General features: G+C 45.0%; 1 protein-coding gene across 3 annotated transcripts in view; it reads right to left on the bottom strand.

Moving 5' to 3' along the window:
- The window catches only part of plekhh2 (pleckstrin homology domain containing, family H (with MyTH4 domain) member 2), a 39,824-nt gene that overhangs the window by 8,082 nt on the left and 5,224 nt on the right, over positions 1-26,518 (bottom strand). For all 3 annotated transcript variants that reach the window (XM_065959711.1, XM_065959710.1, XM_065959709.1), the window contains 26 exons: positions 15,656-15,718; positions 15,411-15,560; positions 15,236-15,319; positions 15,031-15,112; positions 14,689-14,880; positions 13,182-14,038; positions 12,671-12,746; positions 12,492-12,586; positions 12,242-12,401; positions 11,563-11,699; positions 11,107-11,220; positions 10,297-10,383; positions 10,048-10,206; positions 9,854-9,934; positions 9,060-9,239; positions 8,684-8,792; positions 7,754-7,866; positions 7,444-7,623; positions 6,782-6,879; positions 5,985-6,162; positions 4,044-4,199; positions 3,868-3,965; positions 2,704-2,845; positions 2,456-2,592; positions 2,166-2,295; positions 620-706 (listed from right to left, as the gene is read on the bottom strand). In XM_065959711.1, the coding sequence (XP_065815783.1) occupies positions 620-706; positions 2,166-2,295; positions 2,456-2,592; positions 2,704-2,845; positions 3,868-3,965; positions 4,044-4,199; positions 5,985-6,162; positions 6,782-6,879; positions 7,444-7,623; positions 7,754-7,866; positions 8,684-8,792; positions 9,060-9,239; positions 9,854-9,934; positions 10,048-10,206; positions 10,297-10,383; positions 11,107-11,220; positions 11,563-11,699; positions 12,242-12,401; positions 12,492-12,586; positions 12,671-12,746; positions 13,182-14,038; positions 14,689-14,880; positions 15,031-15,112; positions 15,236-15,319; positions 15,411-15,560; positions 15,656-15,718 (3,945 nt within the window). The remainder of the gene's footprint in view (positions 1-619; positions 707-2,165; positions 2,296-2,455; positions 2,593-2,703; positions 2,846-3,867; positions 3,966-4,043; positions 4,200-5,984; positions 6,163-6,781; positions 6,880-7,443; positions 7,624-7,753; positions 7,867-8,683; positions 8,793-9,059; positions 9,240-9,853; positions 9,935-10,047; positions 10,207-10,296; positions 10,384-11,106; positions 11,221-11,562; positions 11,700-12,241; positions 12,402-12,491; positions 12,587-12,670; positions 12,747-13,181; positions 14,039-14,688; positions 14,881-15,030; positions 15,113-15,235; positions 15,320-15,410; positions 15,561-15,655; positions 15,719-26,518) is intronic.

A 26,518-nucleotide genomic window follows, 5' to 3' on the forward strand; every position in this document is an offset into this window, starting at 1 on the left:
CCTCCCCAACTGCCAGACTACAATCCTCCACTGAGTGCTCCACGCTGACCGGTACTTTAATTCCGTGCCGACGGGAGAGGTTTGTGAAGCCCCCAGAAGCATTGGCACTGGGCCTGCTACCTGCCATGACACACAGCCAGGTAGGCTACCGGCTGCTGCCGTGCAGCACACCGATCACCCCCCGTGAACCCCGATAGTGATTAGAAAGACGTGTGAACAGTGTGTAAACTATCACCAGTGAAAAGAAACAGTTTCTCAAACCTTAATGGAAAAAAAGACGAAACCTCATTCACTCCAACACACTCTCCTACCGCTCAGCAAACACTTACGCATGTGCGAGAGAGAGAGAGAGAGAGAGAGAGAGAGAGAGAGAGAGAGAGAGAGAGAGAGAGAGAGAGAGACGGCTTCACATGGAGATTAACAGTTTAGTTTGTGACTCAATCATTTTACACATTTTCTTCATGATTCATCAGAGTGCAAACACAGGTTATATTTGAGGCTCTGTTGTGTTACTGTAAGTGTTTTACTGTAATTTTTGCAGCAATCTGACGCTAGAATCTCCTCCAGGATTTATAAGCTTCTATCTCATCTAAATATAAGTGAAGGAAGAGATGCTGACCACAGAGTTGTGCTCCAGGACACTGATCCCATCCTCGTGCACGGCCAGCCACACACGCTCATCCTGCTGAGGAGATGCAGTGACTGACTGAAAACAGAGAGAGCGAGAGAGAGAGAGAGAGACGAGGTGGTCAGATCAAACACAAATACATGTTCATAATAAAACACAGAGAAATAAACGACAGAGAGTTGTACAGAAACAAATCAGGTTCTCCTTCATTGTGCAGAAAAAGAACTGTTGGAACTGTATGACAGCGAGTTCATTTATAGACATGTTGCAGCTTCCCCTGTAAAGCCTCTGCACACCGTCTATCACTCCGCCCTCAGGTATAACTGCTGATCTATTCTGCACTCGTCACTGTGAGCTGTATGAGAGGTCGATCGGCCTTCTCTTGAAGAGAGGTGTAACCACCACAGACCTGTTGGAGTGGAATTCCAGCACCTACATGACCCGTTCTTCTTAAAGACACTCAAGCTTTTACTGAACTCGGTAAAACAGCATTTTCTTTGAATGCCCCAAACTCATGGAGCGCCCTCCAGCAAACTCTAAAGATCAGAGTTCTGCCCTCTCTTGGAGAGTTTGGGAATTTGATCTCAGTGGTTTTTCTAATTGATTTTAAGTGTTTGTTGTGTTTTGCTTGTTTTAATGTGCTTGTAATCTCGACGGTGTTGGAAAAGAGGAACACCTCAATGTCCTTTTCTAAACCATGACAGCTGCCTTCACTTCTCAGAGTGTATAGATCCAGTCTGTTTCAAGCTACAGATATCTTCTAAATGTAATTGATGAGTCTCTCATTTACTCCTCATAAAGGAGACATTTTGCTTTTCAGGTTGTTGCTCCTAAACTTTGGGACAGTCTCACGCTGGAACAGAGATCTGTGAAGCAGTTGAAGCTGTTTGTTCAGACTTGCCTTTGTTTGATTTGTCTGTTATTATGTAATTATCTGTGTTTAATGGATTTTATATTGATCTTTTATTGTGTAGCACTAAAAGTTGCTAAAAAATAAACTTGACTCACTCACTTATAATCTTAGATCTCAGGATCTTTTCTTAATGTCTGTTCTAAAAGTCGGAACTGAACTGAAGGAAAAAGATGTTTAAAGGCTGTGACACACCGTGGAGATGGTCGGCTAGGACCGACAGTGAGCGGTCGTTGCCCTAGTTGAGAAGGTTTGATTGATTAAATGAAACTGAATTGCCATGTAGTTGTCCCTGCAGCTTTGTTGATTTTCAGCCTTTATGAGGTTAACTGATTGATTCACCGCCACCACAGTTAGGATGATGATTTTTAACACATTCAGGAGCCTTTCAGCATCATCACATGAACAACAAAGAGTGCGGTTCAATCCCCCTGCAGCCTGCTCTGTGCACACACCGGCTGTGACATCATCATACCCGTCAGCCCTTTCTGTGTTGTGTTCCCTTTGTAAGTTAGTTGACATGTTTTTACAAGTTTCTATTTAAACCTGAGTGATAAAAAATAATCAAAATAAGTTGCAGCATTAGAGCTTTGATCTCGGCTGATGATGTGATGAATGGTCATGTACCTCTGCTTCAAATAATTTGGCTCCAAAGAAAGGCCACTTCCTGGCAACCGTCAGGTAGATCCTGACGCACTCTGATGGAGTCCGACCCCTGAGAGAGGCCCAGCGGGCGGAGAGACGCTGCAGCAGCAGTCTGAGGAGGAGAGAGAGGACTTCTTTTCATGCTGGATCACTTTAGAAAAGACGACTTTATGTTCCATTGTAGTGTCTTAACTCTCTTTCACATGCATACATTTAAAACCTGAAAACTAAAAGCTGATGCAGGAAGAGCATCAGCAGTCTCAGTCTCGTACCTGAGCTGCTCCTCAGACGTGCTCCTGCGATAATGCTTGGGGTAAAATCTGTCCAGAACCTGCTTCAGGGTCTGGTTGGACTTGGTCTGGGCTGATCCTGGAGCCGAGAATGGACGCTCAAAATCCCCAAACTCCACCTGAACTCCCAAAAAAGCAAAAAAAAAAAAAAAAAAAGAATTTCCTTAATCGAAAACACAAGTTTTTTAAACTCTCATGTGAAAAAAGGTGTGCATTAATAAGTGTCAGACCTGAGCCAGCAGGGCGGCCATCTCCAGCGCGAGCTCCTTGTTGACGGGGAAGTGTCCCGCTACGATGGCCTCGTTTGTCTGATAAGCCAGCAGCAGCCTCTCCCTCTCAGACTCCCCCCTCACCTGGGGAGAGAAGTACAACCTGCAGACAGACAGACAGACAGACAGACAGACAGACAGACAGACAGACAGACAGAATTCAACTCTCTGTTTGGTTGTGTTCCTGATGATTTGTAAGATGAGAGGAGATGTGGAGGAGAAAGAGGGGACCAGTTTCTGATGAGTGGGCTACAAATTGAAGGTAGTATTGAGGTTGTATTCAGAACAGACTTTTTAGTCTTTTGAATTAGACTAAAGATGGAGCATCGTGGATGTCTGACTGTTCCAGAGAGTGGGGGCTGTGGCACTAAAGGCCTTTTGTGTCTGGATGAAGAAAAGGCCAGTGTCCGAGGACCGGAGGTTTCAGGACGTGGTGTGTGGGTGTAGGAGGTCGGAGAAGCACTGGGGGGCGAGGGCATGTAGGGATTTGATGAGGAGTATTTTGTATCTGATTGTGGATCTAATTGGGAACCAGTTGAGGTGGATGAGGGTTTGGGTTATGTGCTGCCAGGGCTTGGTGTGGGTGAGGACTCTGACAGCAGAGTTTTGGACATATAGGAACTTGCTGGTTACCCCAGACAGGACTACATTACAGTAATCCAGACAAAAGGTGAATTAAGGTGTGGATGAGGGTTTCTGCCACAAAGCCTTGAGTGAGAGTGATGGTAGGAAAGAGACTCATTCTCACACATCAGAGCTGGATACTTCATTTATATTCTGTGACAGTAAACACTCTGCACTCTCTAATCTCTGCAGACAATAAATCTATCACTCTGACTACGCTGACCACTGATCTGCAGAACAGTTTGGACCAAGATTGTCTGACTTGCAGGTTTAATGGAGGCCAAATCCGCTTAAGGTCCTCTGTGAACTCACCCCACATACTGAAAATGAGCTTTTAGAGTTCACAAGGTGGAAATCTTTATTTTAACTTCCTTTAGATCCTGCTAAAACAAACCTCCCTGCATGTAGAAACTCTGAACCTGAGAGAAGTGAGGTGATCCGGGTCAGGTCTGATTGTGACCCCTCTGTGGATCAGGATCAAGGTGAAGAACAGGAACGTACCTGTTCTTGTAGGTGAGGCGCACCGTCCGGGTGTTCTCTGATTTGCCCGTGTGCTGCTCCTTCGAAGCTTGTTCCCACTTGGAGATAATGTCACAAATCTGCAGAGGACATGAAGAAGACATGAAGAATCTCTCATATCTTTTATCATCAGAAAGTCGGACGAGTAGAAGATGCACCTTGACGCCTCCCTGCAGGCAGTGCTCGAGCTCGCGCCCCGTCGGGTCGTCGGTGTACAAACTGAACCCGGAGAGACCGGTCTTCCTCATGCTGGTGTCTTGGTTCAGACGAGACTGGAACTCATCCACCGTGGTCGAAGCATCAAAGCTCACCACCTGTAGATATTGAACAAAGACGACGACGTGACAGAAATGAGAACAATCAGAAGCTCTTAACTTACATTCAGAGATTTTTCTAGATTCACATTTTTCCTCTGATGTCCCACACTCAAAACGTTTTATTAGACCAGGAAAACGCGTTCTGACAACGAGCAGCCACACATTCAAAAACATTAAAGATACGTCATTATAAAACTTTAAAAGACACAAAATAACAAACACATTAGGCAGAACATCTGCAGCCAGATGTGTCCACCTCCAAGTCATTTAACGTCCTCTTTAAATCGTCCAATGAAAGCAGCTCGTTAAGTCTCAGCTCTTTTTGTGCCTTGTACCAAGTAAAGGCCCTGACACAACAAGCAGATGAACTAGTGTTGACGAAGACCAACTGTGGCGTCGACTCACATCGCCTTTGTCTTGGCCAAAAAATTGCACTTGAACGCACCGCAAAGACTACAGCCGATGGCCAACAACTAGGGCGACGACCGCTCACTGTCGGTCCTGGCCGACCATCTCCACGGTGTGTCACAGCCTTTAAACATCTTTTTCCTTCAGTTCAGTTCCGACTTTTAGAACAGACATTAAGAAAAGATCCTGAGATCTAAGATTATAAGTGAGTGAGTCAAGTTTATTTTTTAGCAACTTTTAGTGCTACACAATAAAAGATCAAAATAAAATCCATTAAACACAGATAATTACATAATAACAGACAAATCAAACAAAGGCAAGTCTGAACAAACAGCTTCAACTGCTTCACAGATCTCTGTTCCAGCGTGAGACTGTCCCAAAGTTTAGGAGCAACAACCTGAAAAGCAAAATGTCTCCTTTATGAGGAGTAAAAGAGAGACTCATCAATTACATTTAGAAGATATCTGTAGCTTGAAACAGACTGGATCTATACACTCTGAGAAGTGAAGGCAGCTGTCATGGTTTAGATTTTGCGTTTGACTTCCTTAAACGCAGAAGTGAAACTCTGTGTTCAGGCTATGATGTCATGAATTGCCCCCTGGGGACAAATAAAGTTTTATGAATTGAATTGACTTCCAGTGAAAGAGAGAGATGTAAACAGGTAGGTGAAAGGTGGGGTGGAGCTGTGCAGTATGACAGTTAATCAACGGTGAGATTTAACAGCAACATTCATGTTAGCACAAGTTAGCTCAGCAGGCTTCACCCTTTGTCCTGTGTTGTTCCCAGAAACTACACAGACAGGTGGACGGTCCGACAGCTCCTTAAAAGAAGTGAAACCAAAACAGGTTGCCGTAGCGTTCACAAGCTCCGCCTCCTCAATGTAAACATATAGGACATGGGTCAAACAGTAAAATCAAAGGAAACAAAACATACATTTAGTTCTCATCGTGCTGATTTATGTCCAGTGTGGATATCCAGTGTTCACGTCTCTGAGAAGTTTAGTCTTAATCAGCTATTTCACCATATAAAAAAAAAAGAATGTAATATGATTGACAGCTCTGTTGGCCAATGAGGGCCCCCTGTGCTGTGTGCACCGAATTATCAGGATAGAGGAGGAACAGCGAGAGGAAACGTAAAGAAGACAAACACAAGAGGTGTTGAACTTTTCATAACCGCGAGTGTCTGCTTCAGACGGACACAAGAATCTATTCTCCTGTGGGCTGAACCCACCTGAGGGACCTTTGACCTTTTAGGAGGAAGTTAAAGAGGAAGGAACGTTTATACAAAGACTTTTGTACAACTAGAGTACTTGAAGATGAGTCATCCACCATTCATTAGAGATCTGTGTGTGTGTGTGTGTGTGTGTGTGTGTACCTGGTAGGTGTTGTTGAGGAAGTGGACGGGCACGCTGAAGGGCAGAGAGTGATGGTAGGGGTTCCTCAGCAGGATGGACAGGATCTCCATTCGGGACGGTCTTCCCTGCCTCTCTCCTTTCTGCTGAGTCCGCTCCATGGAGCGCAGGCAGTAGATGGCATATTTACCCACCTCAGTCCTGACAAGAATGAGGCACAATGACACAACATAAACATATTCATATATTTACAGGAACAAAACACAGCTGAGGCTGCATGGTGGTGCAGTGGTTAGCTCTGAAAATCCATCATCTGTAGCAGTTGTAATCCTGTTAAAACTTCGACCAATGTCTGCCACGAGGTACCAATCTGATGAACCAATCAGACACCTCCCTGTTTCCCTGCTCGTTCTCTACCCCATGCGTGCACTAGCCCACACTCAAAGCATGAGCTGAGGTCTGCTTCTGGACCAACGCCGCTTGTGCATGTAAGTGAGGGGGCGTGGCTTTTGAGGGAGCACAGAGGGGAGGGGGTGGGTGCAGACGAAGCACTGAGGGAATGCTACTTTCAAAATCATGCTAGTTTTTGAAAATGATCGACCCTGCCTTTAATACCGGTTATCAGTTTGCATGCACATTTAAGTCAAGTTAAGGTCACACTCGAAAAGAAATAGAAAACCACATGCGGGAAAGGATCCACATGTCGGACACAAACCCGGGCCGCATGCTTGGCGGCTGCTAGCCTCCGTTAATGGGGCACAACCTAACGGCTCGGTCTCCAGCGCCCCTTAGTAAAATGTTTAAAACAATCTGTTCTCACCTGGAGTCCCCGTGTCTGTTCAGGTGAACCTGCAGCAGCCACAGGAACGGATGCTGAGGCAGAAAAAGTCCAACACACAGAGCGAGGAACTGCCAGCCCTGAAACACACACACACACACACACACACACACACACACACACACACACACACACACACACACACACACACACACACACACACACACACACACACACACACACACACACACACACACACACACACACACACTAATTAAGTTTCACAATGAATCTGTTTCCCTCGGCCGTTATCCGTGGGCACACTGAGATCCTTCATAAACACGGAGCGTTGTAAAATGACTCATGAACTCCTTTGTCCTTAAATCCTGAGATTGAGAAATAATTACTCTGTGAAATAATTTAAGTAAAAGCTGAACCTTTGCGCCCTCTGGTCAGACTCCTGACTCTGGTTATTAGATCATACATCTTACATGACTTCAGGAATTTTCTCTTCTCTCTTGAGTTTCTGTTTTTTTGCATTTTAAAGCTGTTTTGGCAAAACAACTCAAACTGAAAGATCCTGACAAGTATGTTATTAAGATTAAATGTTTAAGAAATGTCGACCATAAAACATGTTCACACCCTGTTTGAGCATGTACTCGTTATAAAATCTGTTGCTGCCCCTGTGTGGTGAGAGTACAGACCTGCAGGGGTCCCGGGTGGCCTTGAGGCTGCCTCCTGCGGGTCTGCTTGATGAGCTGACAGAAGAACTCGTTCTGCAGCTCGGGGTGGGTCAGACACACCTGCAGGGCGCTCTGAGCCAGAGACACGTGGTAGTCGATGGCCGGAGCGTCGATCGCCACGTTGATGAAAAGCTGACAAGTCTGAGGAGAGAGAGAGACGACGACACTCACACCAACGAGTTTATTTGTTCAGGAACAATCCTTAAAAACACTTTGTGTACGTCTCTGTGTGTGTGTGTGTGTGTGTGTGTGTGTGTGTGTGTGTGTGTACCTTAAAGAGTTTAACCGCCTCTGTCTGCAGAGCCAGTGAGGGCAGCGTGGTGAGAGGGGACGACAGACCTTCTTTACTGAAACACAACACGGGATGTCTCCAGATGGGAGAGTCTGAAACACAAACAAATGAAATGCTAAAAGGCTGGAGGTCAGCGGTGGTACTTTTTGGTCTGTTGGGTCGTTTAGGTGAGACCTTTTGTCTGAGGTAGTTTTAGGAGGGAGGGGCTGAGGCTCGGCTTTGTCTGCTCTGAAGTTGTCAAAATTAGATTTACAATTTTCAATTCAAATCTTAATTAACACTCACAGAATAGTTTAAACAAAGAACAGGTTTGTGTGGGATTATTCCACACCTTTTTATTCATGAAAACAATAAAACGGAAGTCAATTTTTGACAGCAATGTAAAAATGTAGGTTCTCTTGTCGTGATGTCATGTATGAAGCACTTTCAATTGCCTTGTTTGCTGAAATGTTGTTTCTAAATAAACTTGACTTGATGTGACTTAATGCGTGCGCTCGCTCCTGGTGAATTATTCCTGAATCTTTCCTGCTGTTTTCAAACATCAGCTCACCCAGACTGAACCTGGAAATCTTACTAAGGACGTGGAAGGAAAAATGTCTGTACAAAGTCCGGGTGTACAAATTCAGCAGATTGTTTTTTAGGAGTTATTTGCTAAAAAAGAGATCCTGGCATCCTCAATAACCAGCACGAGTCACATCCAGGAGACAAACAACTCGATCCAGGTAACTCCATCACAGACTCAATAAAATCATAAATAATAACACAATTCCATGCTGCATGTATCAGATGCTACGTTTGCTGCTATGTGACATTATGTCAATAAATGACTGAATCAACATGCAGGTGGTAGTGAGGTGTGACACACTCCTGAACAGAACAAATAATAATAAATGTGTCTGAACTACTGACTGGGATCTCCGTCCAGTTTGAAGAGTTTTCCCAGCAGCTGTTCAAAGTCGGTGCCGACGGTTCCCACCGAGGTTCCTGCTGCCACAGAGAGATGGAAGAGCCACGAGTCCTGCAGACACACACACACACACACACACACACACACACACACACACACACACACACACACACACACACACACACACACACACACACACACACACACACACACACACACACACACACACACACACACACACACACACACAAACACACACACACACACACACACACACACACACACACAGATATCAGATAGGATGGAGGAGCGGGAAACACATTTAGAGAGAGACTGAGAACTGAGAAAGAGAGGAGAGGAGAGGAGAGAGTTGCTGACCTTCTCCTGCTTGTTCTCGATGAGCAGGTAGGTCGGCCCCTGCTCTTGTGGGTGGATGGTGATGGTAAAAGGTGCCACCTGTAAGCCCCGCCCACATGCCTTCAGCTCATCGTCTGAATCTCTTGACCTGTCCACCTCCTCCACCCGGGCCTCCCACAGCTTGATCTGACCCAGAGGGAACTGTGAACATACACATTTATAATAAGATTGTCAACATTTTCTAATTTTTCAGAACTTTTTGATACCTCGTGTTTCTAAACGATATGATCTCTGTTTGTTAAAGGGCTTTCACACTTGCAGAAAACTCTCCTGCCAGCCCCCTAGATTTTTTTCTGCTGCAAGTCTGGTGCCTCACTCTGTTGCTTCATCCACTACTCGTCTTCCTCATGTCTTACTTCAGGAGACCCCCGGCCCCCCTCCCCTCCTGTCTGACAGGGATAGTCTCCAGCTGTGAGGAGCATGTGTGAACAGCCAGATCAGGAGAATCTTTGGAACAGTCCTCCTAAAATGATCTCAATATTTTCAGGAGTGCAGATTTGAGAACAGCTTTAGTGATCATTTGGATCAAAAGCAGAAGTGTTAAGGTGCAGAGGTGCAAAGGAGAGCGACATCATTGCTCTCTCTCTCTTGCACTCGAGGCAGCTTGTGGTTAAAAACTATGACCAAAGAAATATCGTTTTCAGCTTTGGTACTTTTAGATTCTATCGATCATTAAAATAACCAAGACTGTTTTAAAACATGTGATATTAAAAAGTAGCAAAGTATTTCCATTCTCAATAACCTGAGTAGCTCACCTTGTCGTCTTGGCTGCGGAAATAAAACAAAGTCTTCCCGATCAGTGCACACCAAACCCTCTTTGAGTATCCATGCTTCACCTGCAGGAGAGGAAACACAGAGAGAGTCAGGAGAGGGGTAGAAGTGACGTCTCTGTGCAAACAAAGACCCCCTTCCTGTTAGGTGTAGTCAGGGTTATAATTCAGCTTATGACCTTAACGAGCAGCCCCTTCATGCTGGGCCGGATGTCGGGCTGGGTGAAGAGCGGACTGGCAGATTTCAGTCTGAGCACGCTCTGTAGCGTCCTGAGCCACTCATCCAGCAGGTTAGGAGAGTCGGCCTTCAGGTAGTACACACGCTTCCCCGTCACGATCTGCACACAGCAGCACAAACACACCAGTAAAGATTTGATTGAATATCGTTTCCTCAGACTGGAATCATTATTTCATCTTTGACGAGTCACCTGGAGGATTTGTTTTCCGTCGCCGCGGGCGATGCTGCTGCTGGCGTTGACCTCGATCTGACCCTGAGGTTTCCTGATCACGTCACTCTGAAGGACGCAGAGAAAGTAAAACAAAATGAACTGAAACACTTCATACCACATTTAAAATCTCCTGAAATGTACCAAAAAACAAAACCATTATTTTTACTATTTCTAAATTGATCTTTTTTTTGGGTGAAAATAAATTAAGAAAAAAAGCATATGAGAAAGTGGCCGATGCAAACATCCAGTAACTCAAATAGAAGTGCACATACAGCTGATGTGCGCCCCTTTAGATAGAAGCGTCTGCTAAGAGAATCGTAGAAGTGCAACTGATTTGACACTAAAAAATCAGCCATATCAGCTCTTAATAATCCACTTTTCCACTCTATAGATATATCCAATCATGACATTTAAACCTTTAACGTGTTCACTCTGATATGCATAAAAGAAAAAAATGCTTAGTGAAATGAATAATGCATAAAGTGCAAAAATTCCTTGAAATACCTGCTGAATTATATAATCAACATTTTACGGTAACTAATAAATAAGGCACAAAACTTGAGCTGTGCAATTTCGGCAAAGATTTGTACGACCAAATGTAAAGTGATGGGGGGGAAGAACTGGCAAAATGCAGTTCAGAGGTCACAGGACTCAAACACAAATGACCTCCATGTTGGAATGATGGAGACATGCAGATAACCTGCTGAAACTTTCAGGCTTTAGTCAGGAAATGAATCGTTTTGTTTCCAGTCTGCTCCCCCTAAAGGAAGAGAAAGTGTTTGAACCTACAGGTGATTTGTAGTAGAGCAGCTCTCCGTCTTTCAGGACAAACCAGCGTCTCTTCCAGGTTTTCTTCCAGGTCTTCACCATCTTCAGCAGGTAGCCCGACTTCTCCATCGGCTCCTACAAAACACACACACACCTGTTCAGGTTCATGTCTACAAGGTGCAGCTCGAGCCGGTCCCAGCTGCCATTGGGTGAGAGGCGGGGTTACACCCTGGACTGTTCACCAGCCAATCACAGTGCTGACATATAGAGACAGACAACCAGACACACTCACATTCACACCTACGGGCAATTTAGAGTCACCAGTTAACATAACGAGCATGTCTTTGGACTGTGGGAGGAAGCCGGAGTACCCGGAGAGAACCCACACATGCACAGAAAAATGTGAATCTGATGCATTCTGGGTAACAGGTGAGTCTCACACAGAGCACCTGGAGGAACCTGCTCACACAGACTCACAGTCTTCCCGTTGTCACTGGATGAGGAGCAGGTCTTTGGCAGCTTGTGCTCGGGTTCGGAGCACTCTGTGTCGGTGGAGTAGGCGTCAGGAGGGATGGCGTAGTCGCTCTCGGAGGTCATCGAGGACATGGACACAGCTGGAGGAGAAGAGGTGACGCACTTCAATAAATACACTCTGAATGCGGTTATTTTTATTACTCTGCATGCACTCTGAAATGATGCTTTTTAACCCATTTTTTTCCACTTGGATTCTTTATTTTTTCTTCTGCAAAGAGTTTGAGTTTAAACTCAGAAATCAAAACATTTCCACCCGTGTTCTGAATACTTTTACTGAGTGAAATATGTTTCTGGAATATTGGAGCCCTGCAGCATGTCTCTTTGTTTTCAGAGACTTATCTGCTCAACTCAGCACGCGCCCTGTTTGGTTTGAACGTGTGTCCTTTCTCGATTGTTGTGCCGAATACTTTTACAATAATTAACAGCCAATCAAAAAAGTCTGTATGTTTGTATGAAAATGATTATCAACACTTTCAGTTATAATTTAGAAGTTGCATTTGATAAAACACAACATTAATTTCTGAACACCAAATTGTAAATCACTCACACACACACTGAAAACGTCTGAAAAGGTTTTAATTAAACACTGCAGCAGCTGTGTCAGGCCGTGTGTGTGTGTTACCTCTCTTGAGCGAGCGCGGGCTGCCCGGGCTGCTGTCTTTGCGGGAGCTGGAGGAGGTGCGGGAGCTGCAGATGGAGCCGTCCTCTTCTCCGGAGCTTGAGGACTCGTCGGAGCTTGACGACTCGTCGGAGAATGGACTGCTGCTCAGCAGTGTTGCTTTCTGTGGGACACAGAGGTGGTGACTTATAGGCTGATATGAACACAGGAGTTTACATGAAGTTTACAAGTGATCACATTCACAGCATCTCACCCCCTTCAAAGTGGTGTAGACAGGTGTGGTCATGTTTTTATAGATGAGGGAGGTGTACATGACGAAGGCCGGATAGGAGGACTGCAGGGATGGGTCTGTAACACAGATCACAGATCAGTCTTTAAACTGTTCAGCTGAACGTCTCTGCAGGTGACACACATGTGGACAGGTGTTCTCACCTTTACTGGCAGCATCTGAGCAGGACGTCTCCGACAGTCTGATCCCGGATTTAGCCACAGCGTAGATACGACTCTCCTGGGGAAACATTATTTTAAACTTTGAAGATAATACCTGAGTATGCGCAGTGACCTGCAGCTGATTGCAGCTGTCAGCGTGTTCTCAAAAATGGTAGAAAATGTGAACTAAATGTTTCTGCAGCGTGCTGTTAATTTTCTCGTCTGACACCGATCCACTGACAGCACTAACACACATTAAAATAACTTAAAACAAACAATACATCTGCTTAATGATGGTCTGGTTTGATTTTTTAATTTCAGTCAGTTTCATAATCAGATAAAAACTCCTCACAGGATCTTCAAAAACATTGCCATTAGCCACTTTCTCAATGTGTGTGCTATGCGTTGCTATGACACCTGTGTCAGACAGCTGTTTTGTGGCATGTTTTGACATTTAATGTGTTTAAGTGTTTTTAATTAATAAATACATTGAAATGAAGCTGGATGATCTTACCCAGGAGGGCAGTCTGTGCAGCGGGGGTGTTGGAGGTTTGATACCCGGTGCTGAGCTGTCACCGTCCTGCCTCTCTGCACCAGGTTCAGGAGGACAGGGTGAGCTCTGTAGGGCTGGAAATGTGGGCTTGTCCTTCTCAGTTTCCATGACAACCTCCTGCTCCTGGTCCAGGTCCGTCTCGTGGGGCCGGAGGGGGCGGAGCATGCTCAGAGCGTTGCGTGTTTGTCCATGCAATGTCTCTCGGCTGATCGGCGGTTGGCTCAGGTGTTTCTTAGCCAGAGCCACGTTCATCAGGCCGAACCCTGCTGGGGTCCGCAGGCGGGGCTGTTTGGGGGAGGCGGGGGTGTCCTTCGGGTCCTGAGGGGCGTTGGGTCGTTTTGGGGTAAGGGCGGGGGTGTTTGTTTCGCTGGAGGAGGACGATGAGTCCAGTCTATGAGACTGGAAACGTTTGTTGAGCTCCTCGGAGGTGCAGTCCTCCCTCTGAGACTCCCCCTCTCCCCCCTGACTCCCCCCCTCTGATGCCCCCTGCAGGCTGAAGCGTGGACGATCAGCTCGCTGCATGTCGTCATCAAACATCGAGCTGCTGTCGTCTGATGCCGTCAGGTACGTCTCACTGCCTGGCCGGCTGAACTCCAGGCCTCTCTCCCTGCTGTCCTCACCCCCTTCTCCTCCTCCCCCCTCCCCCTCTGATGCAGCGCTGGACAGCACCGAGGAGACCCCCCTGGACTCAGCTCCACACATGTTGTCACCCAGACTTTCAGAGGCGCTGTCCTCCTGCAGGAGTCCAGAATGATCCGGTCTGTGGAGCTCAGAGTCTGATCCTGAAGAGGAGGTCTGAGCAGCGCTCCTCTCTGTCTCTGAGGAAACACGGATCAACATCTGTTTCAAACTGTCAATCACATCTGTATCACTTAAAGGTTAACCAGTAATGATGCTTATGTTGTAAGAGATCGCTCAGATCCTACACCTTCCTGACATGCTCACAATAAGTGCTGGAGACTCTGATCCTGTATTTCATCATGTCTATAAACCCCTCTATTTCAGCCCTGCTCAGAACAGGCTGTTTCTGTGTCTGTACCTTTAAATATGTAAATGAGCTGTGTCTGACCACGCCCCCTCTCTGGAAGGGCTTGGGTGTACTCAGGCTTTCTCGCTCCATGTCCTATTGTTTACGGTGAGAAGGCAGACTCAGAGGGCAGAACAAACACCTAGCTGTGGGAGTGTCACCCACCTGGGGGAGGGGCTACTGCCCTTTGTGATGTCATGAAGGGAACATCTCCAAACGGCCTGTTTGAGCACACATTTTCTGAAAAGTGGAGCAGGCAAAAGACGGAGAGGATGGACTTTTCTCATCATTGGGGGGTTTGCAGCACTTGTTAATAAACTATCTTTTAAGTTGAAATCTTTTGGTGAGGCGATGAATTCAGTTTTTCACCAATGAAGAAAAAGTATAATGATAATTTATGCTGACTCTCAGAATCCTTAGCTGCTGTTTAAGGAAACTCACCCGTTTTGTCCCCTTCCTCTGTCTCCCCCTGGGTGCTGAGGGTCCTCTGGGAGGGGGCGGGCCCGGTCATTACCTGCGGACTCTTCCCCCTCACCTGGAAACAGCCGAACGTCAGACTGCTGAGACGCTGTGCTTCACCTGGTCGGTGATGGAGTCCTCTTCCTGCCTCGGCTGCACACTTCTGCTCAAACGCTGCAACACACACACACACACACACACACACACACACACACACACACACACACACACATTCAGTACATGTAGCTCTGTTATAAGCATATGTGTGTATGTGGACATTATCAGGTTATTCAATTATAAACTTTAAAGACTGCGGCCTCTCACCCTGCACTTGTTTCTGTAAGTCTTTGATCTGAGCCTCCTGCAGCTTGTTGGTTTCTCTTAAGGCTGTGTTCTCCACCTCAAACTACAGAAGAAAAACATCTTAACGAACTGAATCACCAAATTATCCAACACAATTTGATCCTAGTGACCATCCAGCTTACGTTTTCCATCAGTATGAACCCGTTTGGGGAACGTTATAATCTACCTCTGACAGCTTCAGCATCACCCACTCCTTGATCTTAGCGGCTTTCTCCTCCACAGTTTTTGCGTCCTGAAGTCGGTTCTGTTTCTGGTGGAAGCACAAACATCAGCCGTGTTTCTCAGTAGTCCAAGATCTTCCATGACACATTACAGTGCACATGAATGTGTGCGTGTTCTACCTGCTCCTCCAGCTGCAGCTCCATCCGGGCGATGACCTCCTCCCTCTCCTGCAGTGACACCTGCAGCTCCTGACACCTCTGAAACAAACGCACCTCCGAGTCTCCGGACGGAACATCTGCAGCTTTCAGCTTCTCCTCCATCCACTGCGCCTGCAAACATGACACACACAACCAGTAAACACACACACACACACACACACACCAAACACACACACTCTGACTGCAGAGGTTTGTTTGATCCTCACCTGCTGCTGAGCGGTGAACGCTCGTTTCTCTGCGTCGATCACCTGAGTCTCCAGCTGCTGAATCTGAAAAAAAAAGAAGGGAACAATTATTTATTTCACCTTAATTTATTCTGACCTTTTTCCTTGACGGCTGATATTTCAAATTCCTCTCAAGATTTCTCTGTTTTTGTGTTTTTTACCTGTTAATATTCCCTCTCATACAAACCATTCAGAAAACAACACAGACTGCAGAGAGCAGCAGATGTTCTGCAGATGTACGTTGTTGAATTAGTGAGAAAAGATTCAGATGAAGTATCTGAACACTCACGGCTTGCAGACGTTTGCAACATTTACTGCTTATTTTTGGGCTTTTTGTGACTTTTTTGGAGAGATAGGACAGTGGATAGAGTCGTAAATCAGGGAGAGAGAGAGAGCGGGCAACGACATGCTGGAAAGGAGCCACAGGTCCGATTCAAACCTGAACCGCCCGCTCAGAGGACTACAGCCTCCGTACATTGGGCTCGCACACCATCCACCGCGTCACCAGCGCCCCACTGCTTAGACTTTTGTTTCCTCGTCTAGAGTTTGGTCAAAGTTGTAGCGCCCTCTCCTGATGTTTCCCATAACCTTACTCTGGTGCTGTTCATGTTTTTTCCATGGATTTGACTTTTATTATCATGTTCTTGGAAGGTTTGAGTTTTCCCAATCTAAAATGATCAATACTTTATTGATCATAGTCGCTGTGTTTCTGCCCCTCTGTGTCAGTCGCTCGTCAAACCTTCTCCATGTCTCCATGTCTCCTCGTTTTCTTTTCCTCCCGGTGTTTGGACTTTTATATTGGACATGTCTCATTTGGGATTTTGGACTTTTGAACAGAAAGCTTTTGTTTTCTAACATCTGTCTTCGGTTAAATAACTTATTTCTCTGCTGCTGCTCGTAGGTCCTCTATCTTTGTTTTTGAACACCTTGTGACACAGAATGAGCTCCGTAACCTCACAGAATAACCAAACGTACTAAATGGTTCCAGAAGTAGAGTAGTCCACTGTAGAGGACTCATTCATAAATATCCAAACCGTTTTCCCTACTCATTGATTCACTGTGGTTTCTAACCAGCAAGTTGCCCTTAAAACAAAACCTGATTCTTCTCAGCAGCATGTAGCTTGGTGCCGTTATATAAACTGACTCTCTGATCTCTGACTGACTCTCAGCGCCCCTGTGGCTTTCCCTGAAAAATACAAAGCCTTCCAGAAGGTTAGTACCACGTAAAAATGAACAATACTGAATAACAGGCCAGCGGCTCCATAATGATAAACTATAAGGATAACTATAAAACACTAAAACTATAAAACTAAACCATAAAGTTAGAAGAAGCTGCCAGTACTTCCTGGCTGAGAGTCCACTTGTTTGACTCATTATCACTTCAGTCTTGGAGCTGATTGGTTACTTTTATGACTGCAGAGCTTCACCTTCAACCTGTTCCTTCAACCAATGTTTTTGACCTTCAGAACGGCGGGGAGCCATAACCATGAAGGTACAAACAGTTCTTTGTGTGACGAGATCAGAGCAGAGAGTCTGGAAGCTGGAGGGAGAGTGTTAAACCTTAAACACACACGCACGCGCACGCACGCACGCACGCACGCGCACACGCACGCACGCACGCACGCACGCACGCACGCACGCACGCACGCACGCACGCACGCACGCACGCACGCACGCACGCACGCACACACACATACACAGGGATGAGGAGCGCTGCAGTAACGGAGGAGAGGGATGTCTATGAACAACATTCCTCAATAATTCCTCCGCTCAGAGAGGCGGAAGCGGCTCAGTGTCTTCTCAGGAAACTTTCTCAAACCTCAGCAGCTTCTTGGAGGAAAATATTCAGGAATGCGGCTGGAAATTCTCCTCACAGCAACTCTACACTACAACCGCCGCGGTCAGGACATTTAGCTACATGTGCACAAATGAGACTAGATTAGAGGAAACTTTGAACAGCCCCCGAGGGGAAACAACACAGGGGAGGACGGGATGATGCTCAGATAAAGATGGAGTGCTGAAGACAACCAGGGAGGTGAAACCTGCTCACACTGCAGACACAGTCGACCTTTCTGCAGTTATCCACTCATTACTCATGAAGTTCATCAAACACATGTCTTCCTTACTTCTCTCACCTCCTTAAAAGCGGTGTAAGGTGACTTCAGTTTCAACATTGTTTAGTATTTCTTTTTTTCTTCTTTTATAAGACCACCAGAGTTTCTGCAGGGTCCACCAGCTCCACTTTGGGAGGTTTCACATGGGGAACCTGAGCCCTGAACTGAGTACTCTAGACCCCTAAAGTTAGGTCGATTAGATCAGTGTGAACATAAACGTACAGGACTCAGGTACTGTGCCCGAGTCCACTTGAAAAGATGGTGTCAAAAGGGCGATCCTTGAATGCAACCGTGCTCAAAGAAGTAAGTGGGCCGTCATATGACGTGATTTTAAACGGCTCCTGTCGCTTCAAAAACGCAGAGAATCACTTAAGGCAAATTTATTTTGGTGCAAAGGACTAACATTTCGACACACAACCTTTGACTCTGACACTTGACTTTGAGAAAGATGCAGTATCACGAAACGTTAGCACCTTAATAAATTTGCACTAAAGTGATCTGTGTGCTCCAGGACGCTCTTTGGATCCTGCCTGAGAGAACGAGGCCACTGTAATAAATTTGAGCTGTTTCTAGTTTTGGTCTTGTTATTGTGGGCTAACATTACTGGTTTGTTCCAGTTGATTTCTTGAGACCTTGAGTAATTAATTTGTAATCATGCAAACCAGATTTAATACGTCGAGATTTCTGGAAAACAGCTGGAAATTATTGTTATCATGAAAAACCGTAGTAAAATAAAGTGCATGGATGTATGACTGCTTAGGGCTTCCATAGACGTTTAATGCCTTGACTTAAGATCTCAATTTTTGAAAGAAGAAATCCCCTCAATCTCCACCCAATCTCTATCTCCCTGATTTCTGACTTTCCACTATCTCTAAATAAAGGCATACAAAGCCCAAAAGTAAACCTTTAAAAAAATATTTTTTAGGGTACAAGTATCAGTATCTGTAGAAACTAAATATTAAATTACTCAGACAAGGATTAGAGGCAAATTTAACCATAAACCAAACATTTTACCTTTACAATGCTCTCATCTCTAACACATCTTTCTACCCAGATATTCTAATAGCTCTCCACTGATTCTTTCCAGGTTTCTGAATGTTAGTTGTTTGACTCAGAATATTTTAAGTTAGAGTAAAGTTGTAAATATCGTACAAAAAGTTGTTTCCTGTTGCTCGATGACGCAGTGGCTCTGTCATTCTGTAGAAAACAAAGAATGAACGCTCAGATGCAGCTTCTGTTATGCCTGTAAACTGCACGGAGGAGTGACGGCTGCTTTTAGCTGCAGGCCGGGTGCAGCCGGCTCGGACTGGCATGGCCGAGCTCCAAGTTTCCTCTGCTGTTGTTCACTTCCAGACAGCAGAAGAAGTGGACTCGGCTCGGTCCAGAAACAGCCACACCCTGCCGGAGAGCCTCAGAGTTTCCATCGCACAACCTGCTCCGAACCACAGAGGAAACACTTTACATACAGACTCCCTCCTGACATCACAGAGTTTGGTCAAACTGTTGTACATCAACTGTGGATGTATTTATTCCAGGGGCAGCCGAGTGCTTTCACATCTGTTTGAGGATATGCTGCGAGCAAGCGTTTCTTTTTGTGTTGATAAAAACAGGCTTAGGGTTAGAGCTGGGTCAATCTCCCTCCTCCTCCATGAGCTGTGTCTGATGAACTGTCATGCTGCTTCGCGCTACCTGAGGCTGACCAGGTCTCAGTCTGATGACCTGTGGGATCAGTACCAGGTCCCAGTTTGATAACCTGTTAGCTCGAAACCGGACCAGGTCCCAGTTTGATGACCTGTTAGCTAGCATCAGTCAGTACCGGGATTTCTCTGATAGACAGTATCTACCATGCTCTGTGTCAAATGTAGAGCTCCTGTCACTTACAGGTTCACTGTATCTAACAAGTCACACTAAAGCCGGCTGAAATCTGTCTTACTGCAGCGCTGTGAACCCAAAATGAACAGATTTGACTGAGATTTAGTCACAGTAAACAGGCTGAAAGAACGACATCATGATGCAGATTCAGGCTGTGCTGATAAGTTGATACATTTCAGCAGAAAGTTCACTTCTTTACTGAAGGCTCTGATATATGAGGAAGGTTAAAGTTATTGGTTGATTCTGGACTATCCTGGATAAAGTAGCATCAGCATGTTAAGCTGATACATGGCGCAGGGTTTCCCACAGATCAACGATACCTGGACAGGCCACCCAATTATATTTATGGCCGCCCGAGTAAATTTCCCACCTGTTTTATCCATTTTTTCTTTATTCATGAACTTCATACATGAGAGAGTGGGGTAGAGAGAACGCGTGTGAGGACCTCACTGAGCGCATGGAATATCACGGGCTGAGGTGCCTTACTCATATCAAAACTAAAGCTTCTCATGGCTTCATTTGAATAAGGTCTTTGAGTCTGTGTGCGTGCGTGGATAAGATAGCAGATTTTAATATAAAAATATACCCTAAAATAAATAAAAAATATGTTGCCCCCCCTGCTGCTGCGATCGCATCAACAGCACACATAAAAGTCCACATATTTTACTTACTTAACACACACACACACACACACACACTTTATATAGATCCGCTGCCGCACCACAAACGACCACATGTGCCTCTCTTTATAACAGATATAGCATCTGAAAGGGAGCAGCATGTTAATTACAGAGCATGTAAATGACACACACACACACACACACACACACACACACACACACACACACACACACACACACACACACACACACACACACACACACACACACACACACACACACACACACACACACACACACACACACACACACACACACACACACACACACGTCTCATGCTGACGATACTCTGCTCTTTATGAGAGCCTGCTGTTTGTTATATTTAACATGAACGAGACCTGGGTGTGTTTCATGAGCTGCACACAGAAAGAAAAAGATCCTGGTCAGGACGCAAACAATAATCTTAAAACATAATGTTATCATAATCTGAGTAGTCTCTTGTTGGACATCATTATATTTTAGTCCGCCAGATGTTCCAGTGTAACGTTCTGATGGTCAGTGTGAGAACTGATGGTCTGTCAGGTACATTTAAAGTTAAATCTGCAGTCTGTCTGATGTTTGTTTGCAGCCGTACCGGCAGTGAAGTTACGAGGATCCTAAATCTATGAGTATCTTCATACATGGACGATCATAAACAAACACAAAATGGTCTCTGTGTGGAGTTCAGACTGAGCTCTCTTGCAGCTTCACGTAAACATTAGCTTCACTTCTTACTTTTTACTGCACAGCTAGGTTATATACAAAGTGTCAGGACGACACAACAAGAGCTGACGAGAAGGCAAAACAGCAGCTGTGGACCAGTGGGCGTTTGTCTCTCAACCAGAGGGTCGGGGGTTCGATCCCCAGTTCCTGCAGCTACATGTCCGATGTGTCCTTGGGCAACACACTTAACACCAAGTTGCTCCCACTGCTTCTTTGGCGGCATGTGAATGTGTATGAATGGATGAGTTAATACTGATGGTCACTTTACTCAGCAGCCTCTACCATCAGTGTGTGAATGTGTAGGTGTGACCTGCGGTGTCAAAGTGTTGAGTAGTTAGAAGACTAGAAGTCAGGGTCCATTTATCATTTACAAGTTTGCGGTAAGCTGTATATGTGAACGCAAACAGAAAAACTTTTCCCTCCGACTTTATCCTGCCAGCCCTCTAGTACAATTTCAGCTCGAAGTCAGGGTGTGACGATGTGACGTTTCAGGAAGTTTCTCTGAGTTTTGTTTAAATGTGGATGCACCGTATGTGTAAAAAAGGTTTTCTGTGAGATGCAGGATGTGAGGCTCCGCCCCCACAGGAAACAAAGTGTTTTTATAGAGTCTCTCAGGTTCATATCATGACAATTCCTGCTCTGTTTAATACACTCACACACATTATTGAGTTCTACTGTTGCTTTACTGCTTCACAACACACACAGAGACACATACACACACACACACACACACACACAGAAAAACACATACACACACACACACACACACACAAAGAAACACACACACACACACACACACACACACACACACACACACACACACACACACAAAAACGTGACCTCTGAAAATCTCTCCATCACCTCTGCAGTCGATTCCCTCCTCAGATCCAACCTCTACTTTCATTCCTGGAATTCCACAACTGGCTCTCTGTGGCCAACCTCCAGCTGAACCCCGCCCACCCAACACACACACACACACACACACACACACACACACACACACATCACCCCCCCCATCCCTCCTTGTGCAGCCAAACAGCCAGCTCACAAAGCTTCTTTCTGTGGACGACTCACAGCTCTGACTTACAGTTATTCAGCTTTAAGGGTCCAATATTCTCAGTTAGGACAACAACACTGTGAGACTGGAGTTGAACTTTATTTCTATTCACTTATATTTAAAAAAACACATCTGGGGACAAATACAGAGATGGAACAACATTTAGATTATTGGCATTAATGAGCAGGGTGAGCTACTCCAGACGAACGGTTTGTGTGTGAAGGACTTGACGACATTCGATTGATTGTGACTGTTCTGATAGACGATTGGTCCATATGGCCATTAAGCCCCGCCTACCACGTGGGAGGATATTTTCCTTACTTTCTAAATGTGGAATCAGCCAACAAGAAACCACAACATGCCACTCCGCCCCCACTGCTGAGAGCTTGTTGAGTTTCTGTGTGTGTACACAGTTTCTCTTAAAGAGGATAAACAACGACTACGACCGTTGTTAAAATAATAAACTATGGAGCTTCAAGGTTTGATGTTTTTCACTAACTAAAACTAAAAAGTCAAAACTCTCTGATTCTAGCTTCTTGTCTCTCTTCCCTCTGTGACAGTGAACTGAAAATCTTTGGATGTTGACAAGAATCGATCGATCGGGTAGAGGAACAAAGCTAATGTTTAAGAGCTAAAAACTGCAGTTCCTCCAGTGTCCACTAGAGTCTGTCTCCTGTAGTGAGTCAGTCTCCATATAGCTCCATGTTAAAATAAACATGTTTACAGTCTGGTATAAAAACAGTTTGGGTCTCTAGAGCTCATTTCTCTCTTCAACTGTACGGGCTGAATGTTTATACAACTCACCTGTTTACATTATATTAAGGCTTAAAGGGATGTAGAATGAGGGGGCGTGGCCTCTTTGAGTGACAGGTGGGAGCTGCTCGCTGTCTGCTAGGTGTCACCTCAGATAATTCAGTCCCTGACCTTTAACCTCTGGGTCGTGTTTGTGCTGTTGGAGTCTTTTGGAGATTTGTTCATGTAAATATCAGACTAATAATCTGTCTCTCTCTGTGAGCTTTATTGGACTAACAGACCGTCCAACAAGTCTGAGCTCCACTTTTTACAACCAGTCACATTAGAACTTTATTTAAAAAAAGGTTAGCACTAGTTAGCCGCTATTTGTGACCTCGGAGTCTGGATCTTTGTTGTCTGCAAGTCAGGTACGTTCAACAAGCTCTGTGAGCTTCTGTAGTCTGATAAATAAACAACTGTGGTCAGCTACCAGCACAAATAGAATCTTTATATGTGGAAAACACAGTGCTACTACACTAGCTATGGGCTTACGCTGCAAATATTTGATAACTTATTGTTTTCAAATCTCTTGCTCCTCTGCAGCTCCATCATCTCATCTCTAACTTCTAATGTACAGTCTGTGTTTGTGGACAATGGTCGACATTTTTCCCCATTTTCTGACAATCACAGGCCGATCATCAGTCATGTAATGAATCATGAAATGATCGTCAGATTAATAAACAATGAAAAGTATTGTTAGTTGGAGCCCTGATGAGGCGTATCTTTTGTTTTGGGTGAATTGTATAAACACCCTGCTGCAGCTGTAAATCCTAACAAGCACCTCATGTGTATTAATCCACAGCTGAAAATAGTCCCTCACACATTTCTGCGTCACTGAGGACCCTTCACCACTCGGCTCAGCTGCTCCCCTCAGGCAGCTGCTTCAGAGGACCCTCGGCTTAAAAAGAAAACATACAGAAACTCTTTTATTCCCTCTGCATTTTAAACAAGACTCCATAAACACTTTAGGACAAGCTTTTACACATTTATGGGGTCTAATGGGTGTGAATGTTTTTATGTTATTCAAGCCTCTAATCAAAAGGTCCTTTTCTGTCACTATGTGATGGACAATAAAGCTTTTTAATCTTGAATCTTGAATTTTAGTTAAAAACTCCAGAGTCCAGCTGCTGCAGCTAAAGAGTCGTCTTTTGCTTCTCACGCCATAAAACTGAGGATTTACTATTTAAAGGCTCACAGTCACATAGAATGCAAAATATCAGTGAGTGTGTTTGAAAATAAATAACACACTTCCTCTGCACACACACACACACACACACGCATAATCACACACACACCCATCAATGCATAAACACACACACACTGAGTACATTGAGTTTACGTCGGTCTTCACACAAGGCTTCACTTTTTCATTCTGTCTCTCCTCCCTTCATTCCCTCTCCGTCTTTCAATGACTGCAGCTTTTGCCAAATCAAACATCAACATTTGACTCAATTAAGAAGATTGAGATATTTTCTAATTAAATGAAAATTGTTTCCAATAATAAAACTAAATGCTGGATTTCTTTTTTACATTTGGATTCATAGCACAAAAAGTAGGGTAAAGAAACTTCATAAATCAGCACATGAACATTGTTTTATTAAAGCCCCTCCCTCACATGTTATAAGCAGCTGTTTCCAGTTTAATATCCTTTAAAAAGAGTTCAGACCAGGAGACATTTCTAATATCAACTAAGAAGAAGATTTACAATCTGTCAGTCTCTCCCAGTCAGTAAATATTGGTCGATACTATCGTTGAAGTATGGTTTAATTATTCCTCTCTTAACTTTAGGCGAGCTAACTTTAAGGCACAGTACATAAATTCCTCCACCAGGGGGCTCTCAATCAAAACAATAACAAAAGATGAAGTCAAAGAAGGTGAGGAATCATGAAAGTGGTTCTTTCTGCTACTCCCCGCCTCCAATTCAAAAGAAACTCTTGAGTTGACCGTAGTCGAGACGAAATGGGTGAAAGATCATCAGATTTACCACAAACACACCGACAGTGACATCATATCACATGAGCAAACAATTAAATACTGCGAGTGGATGAAGCCAGTTCAAAAACCAACTTGAAATTTAAGGTGGAATAGAAAAACAACAGAGGTCTGGATCATAGACTGGATATAACATAGACGTAGTCTCAGAGATCTTTGATTGGGGCGGCAGTAGCTCAGTCTGTAGGGACTGGGTTGGGAACTGGAGGGTGCCAGAGTACTGCCAGCAATGAACCCCCAGCTGTCCTGGTGCGCTCCCTGTGTAGCAGCCCACTCTGAAATCTCTCCACTAATACATGTCCACAGGTCCTGTTTGAGTGTGTGTGTGTGTGTGTGTGTGTGTGTGTGTGTGTGTGTGTGTGTGTGTGTGTGTGTGTGTGTGTGGTTTCGGGCCTATGTGTGTGAGAAGCATGTCTCTCAATAACAGAGGGTAAATCAGAATTTCCCTCATGGATTTATAAAGAAGACTCACTGGTTTTCAAAGTACTTTTGAAGTAAAAACGATGGCGGTCGCCGTATATGAAGCGCCCTCTACTCCTAACTCGTGCTAAATCTAGTAAGAGGCTGATAGCTGGAGCTGAGGCGGGCTTTAAGCCTCCTGACAAACATCTACCTGTCTGTCAGTCCCATTAACCACGCTCCTTATTATGAATAACTCTTATGTGAAATAAAAACGGATGAGGTGTTTCTTTATCAACGGATGTTGATAAAGAAATGGGCTATTCAGGGAACCAGGCTGTAAACATGTTTATGTCTGCTGTGAAGATGGCCGGTTTAATCTGGGTGTGAATGTGACTTCCGGGGCTTCTGCAGCCCGCCTCAAGTGGACACCAGAGGAACTGCAGGTTGTTATGCTTCTTCACCGGCTTCATTTTTCAACACCAGAGGTTGTCCCTTGGTCAGGAAAAGGAGCAGTGACGTACAGACCCTCAGACTCAGCCTACAGACTTTAAAGATTTGAGCTCTAAACTAAAGAAACACAAAAACACCAACATGTGGTCCTCATAAGTATAGGAGTTCAGCCCTCCCTCAAGCAGAGCTCTGTGGTGTGTCTGCTGGGTGCGGAGCGGCCCGTCCCTCCCAGCTGGCTGAGCTGGGCCGGCCCAAACTGTTCAGTGGCCTAGATCTGAAGCTGCTCTCCAGGGAGGCTGATTAGAGCTCTAATGTAAACAGCAGTCTGACCACAGGGCTCCGCCACGCACTGCATCATGGGATTGACCCAGCTCCAGTCAATTACAGAGTCAGAGTCAGCTCAGCTGGACGGCCAAACAAACTCCTCGAAAGACTTGGAAGAGGAACAGGCTTTGGTGGGTTTTCATTAAGGCTCTGAAGCACATGTGGAAGACCGGGCTGCAAACTCTGGGTCCCATACATCAACTTTGGTATTTTAGTATTTTAAACCTGGGCCATATTTTAAAACAGGCTAAAGCATTTTTCATACATGCACTCTAGAAAGTTATAGAAAATTTCAGGCAGGCTGAGTTGGTTATTCACACCGGCACCTGACAGCTGGAGACCATTCCTATAAGGGTGGGGGGGTCTCAGGTGGCAAGACATGGCCTAAAAAATGACATAGAAGTGGTGGATAAAGCAACAGAGTCTTAATTTTTTGTTTTTACATAAATATAACGTCAAC

This window comes from Labrus bergylta, chromosome 10 (assembly GCF_963930695.1).
Source record: "Labrus bergylta chromosome 10, fLabBer1.1, whole genome shotgun sequence".
Taxonomy (NCBI): Eukaryota; Metazoa; Chordata; class Actinopteri; order Labriformes; family Labridae; genus Labrus; species Labrus bergylta.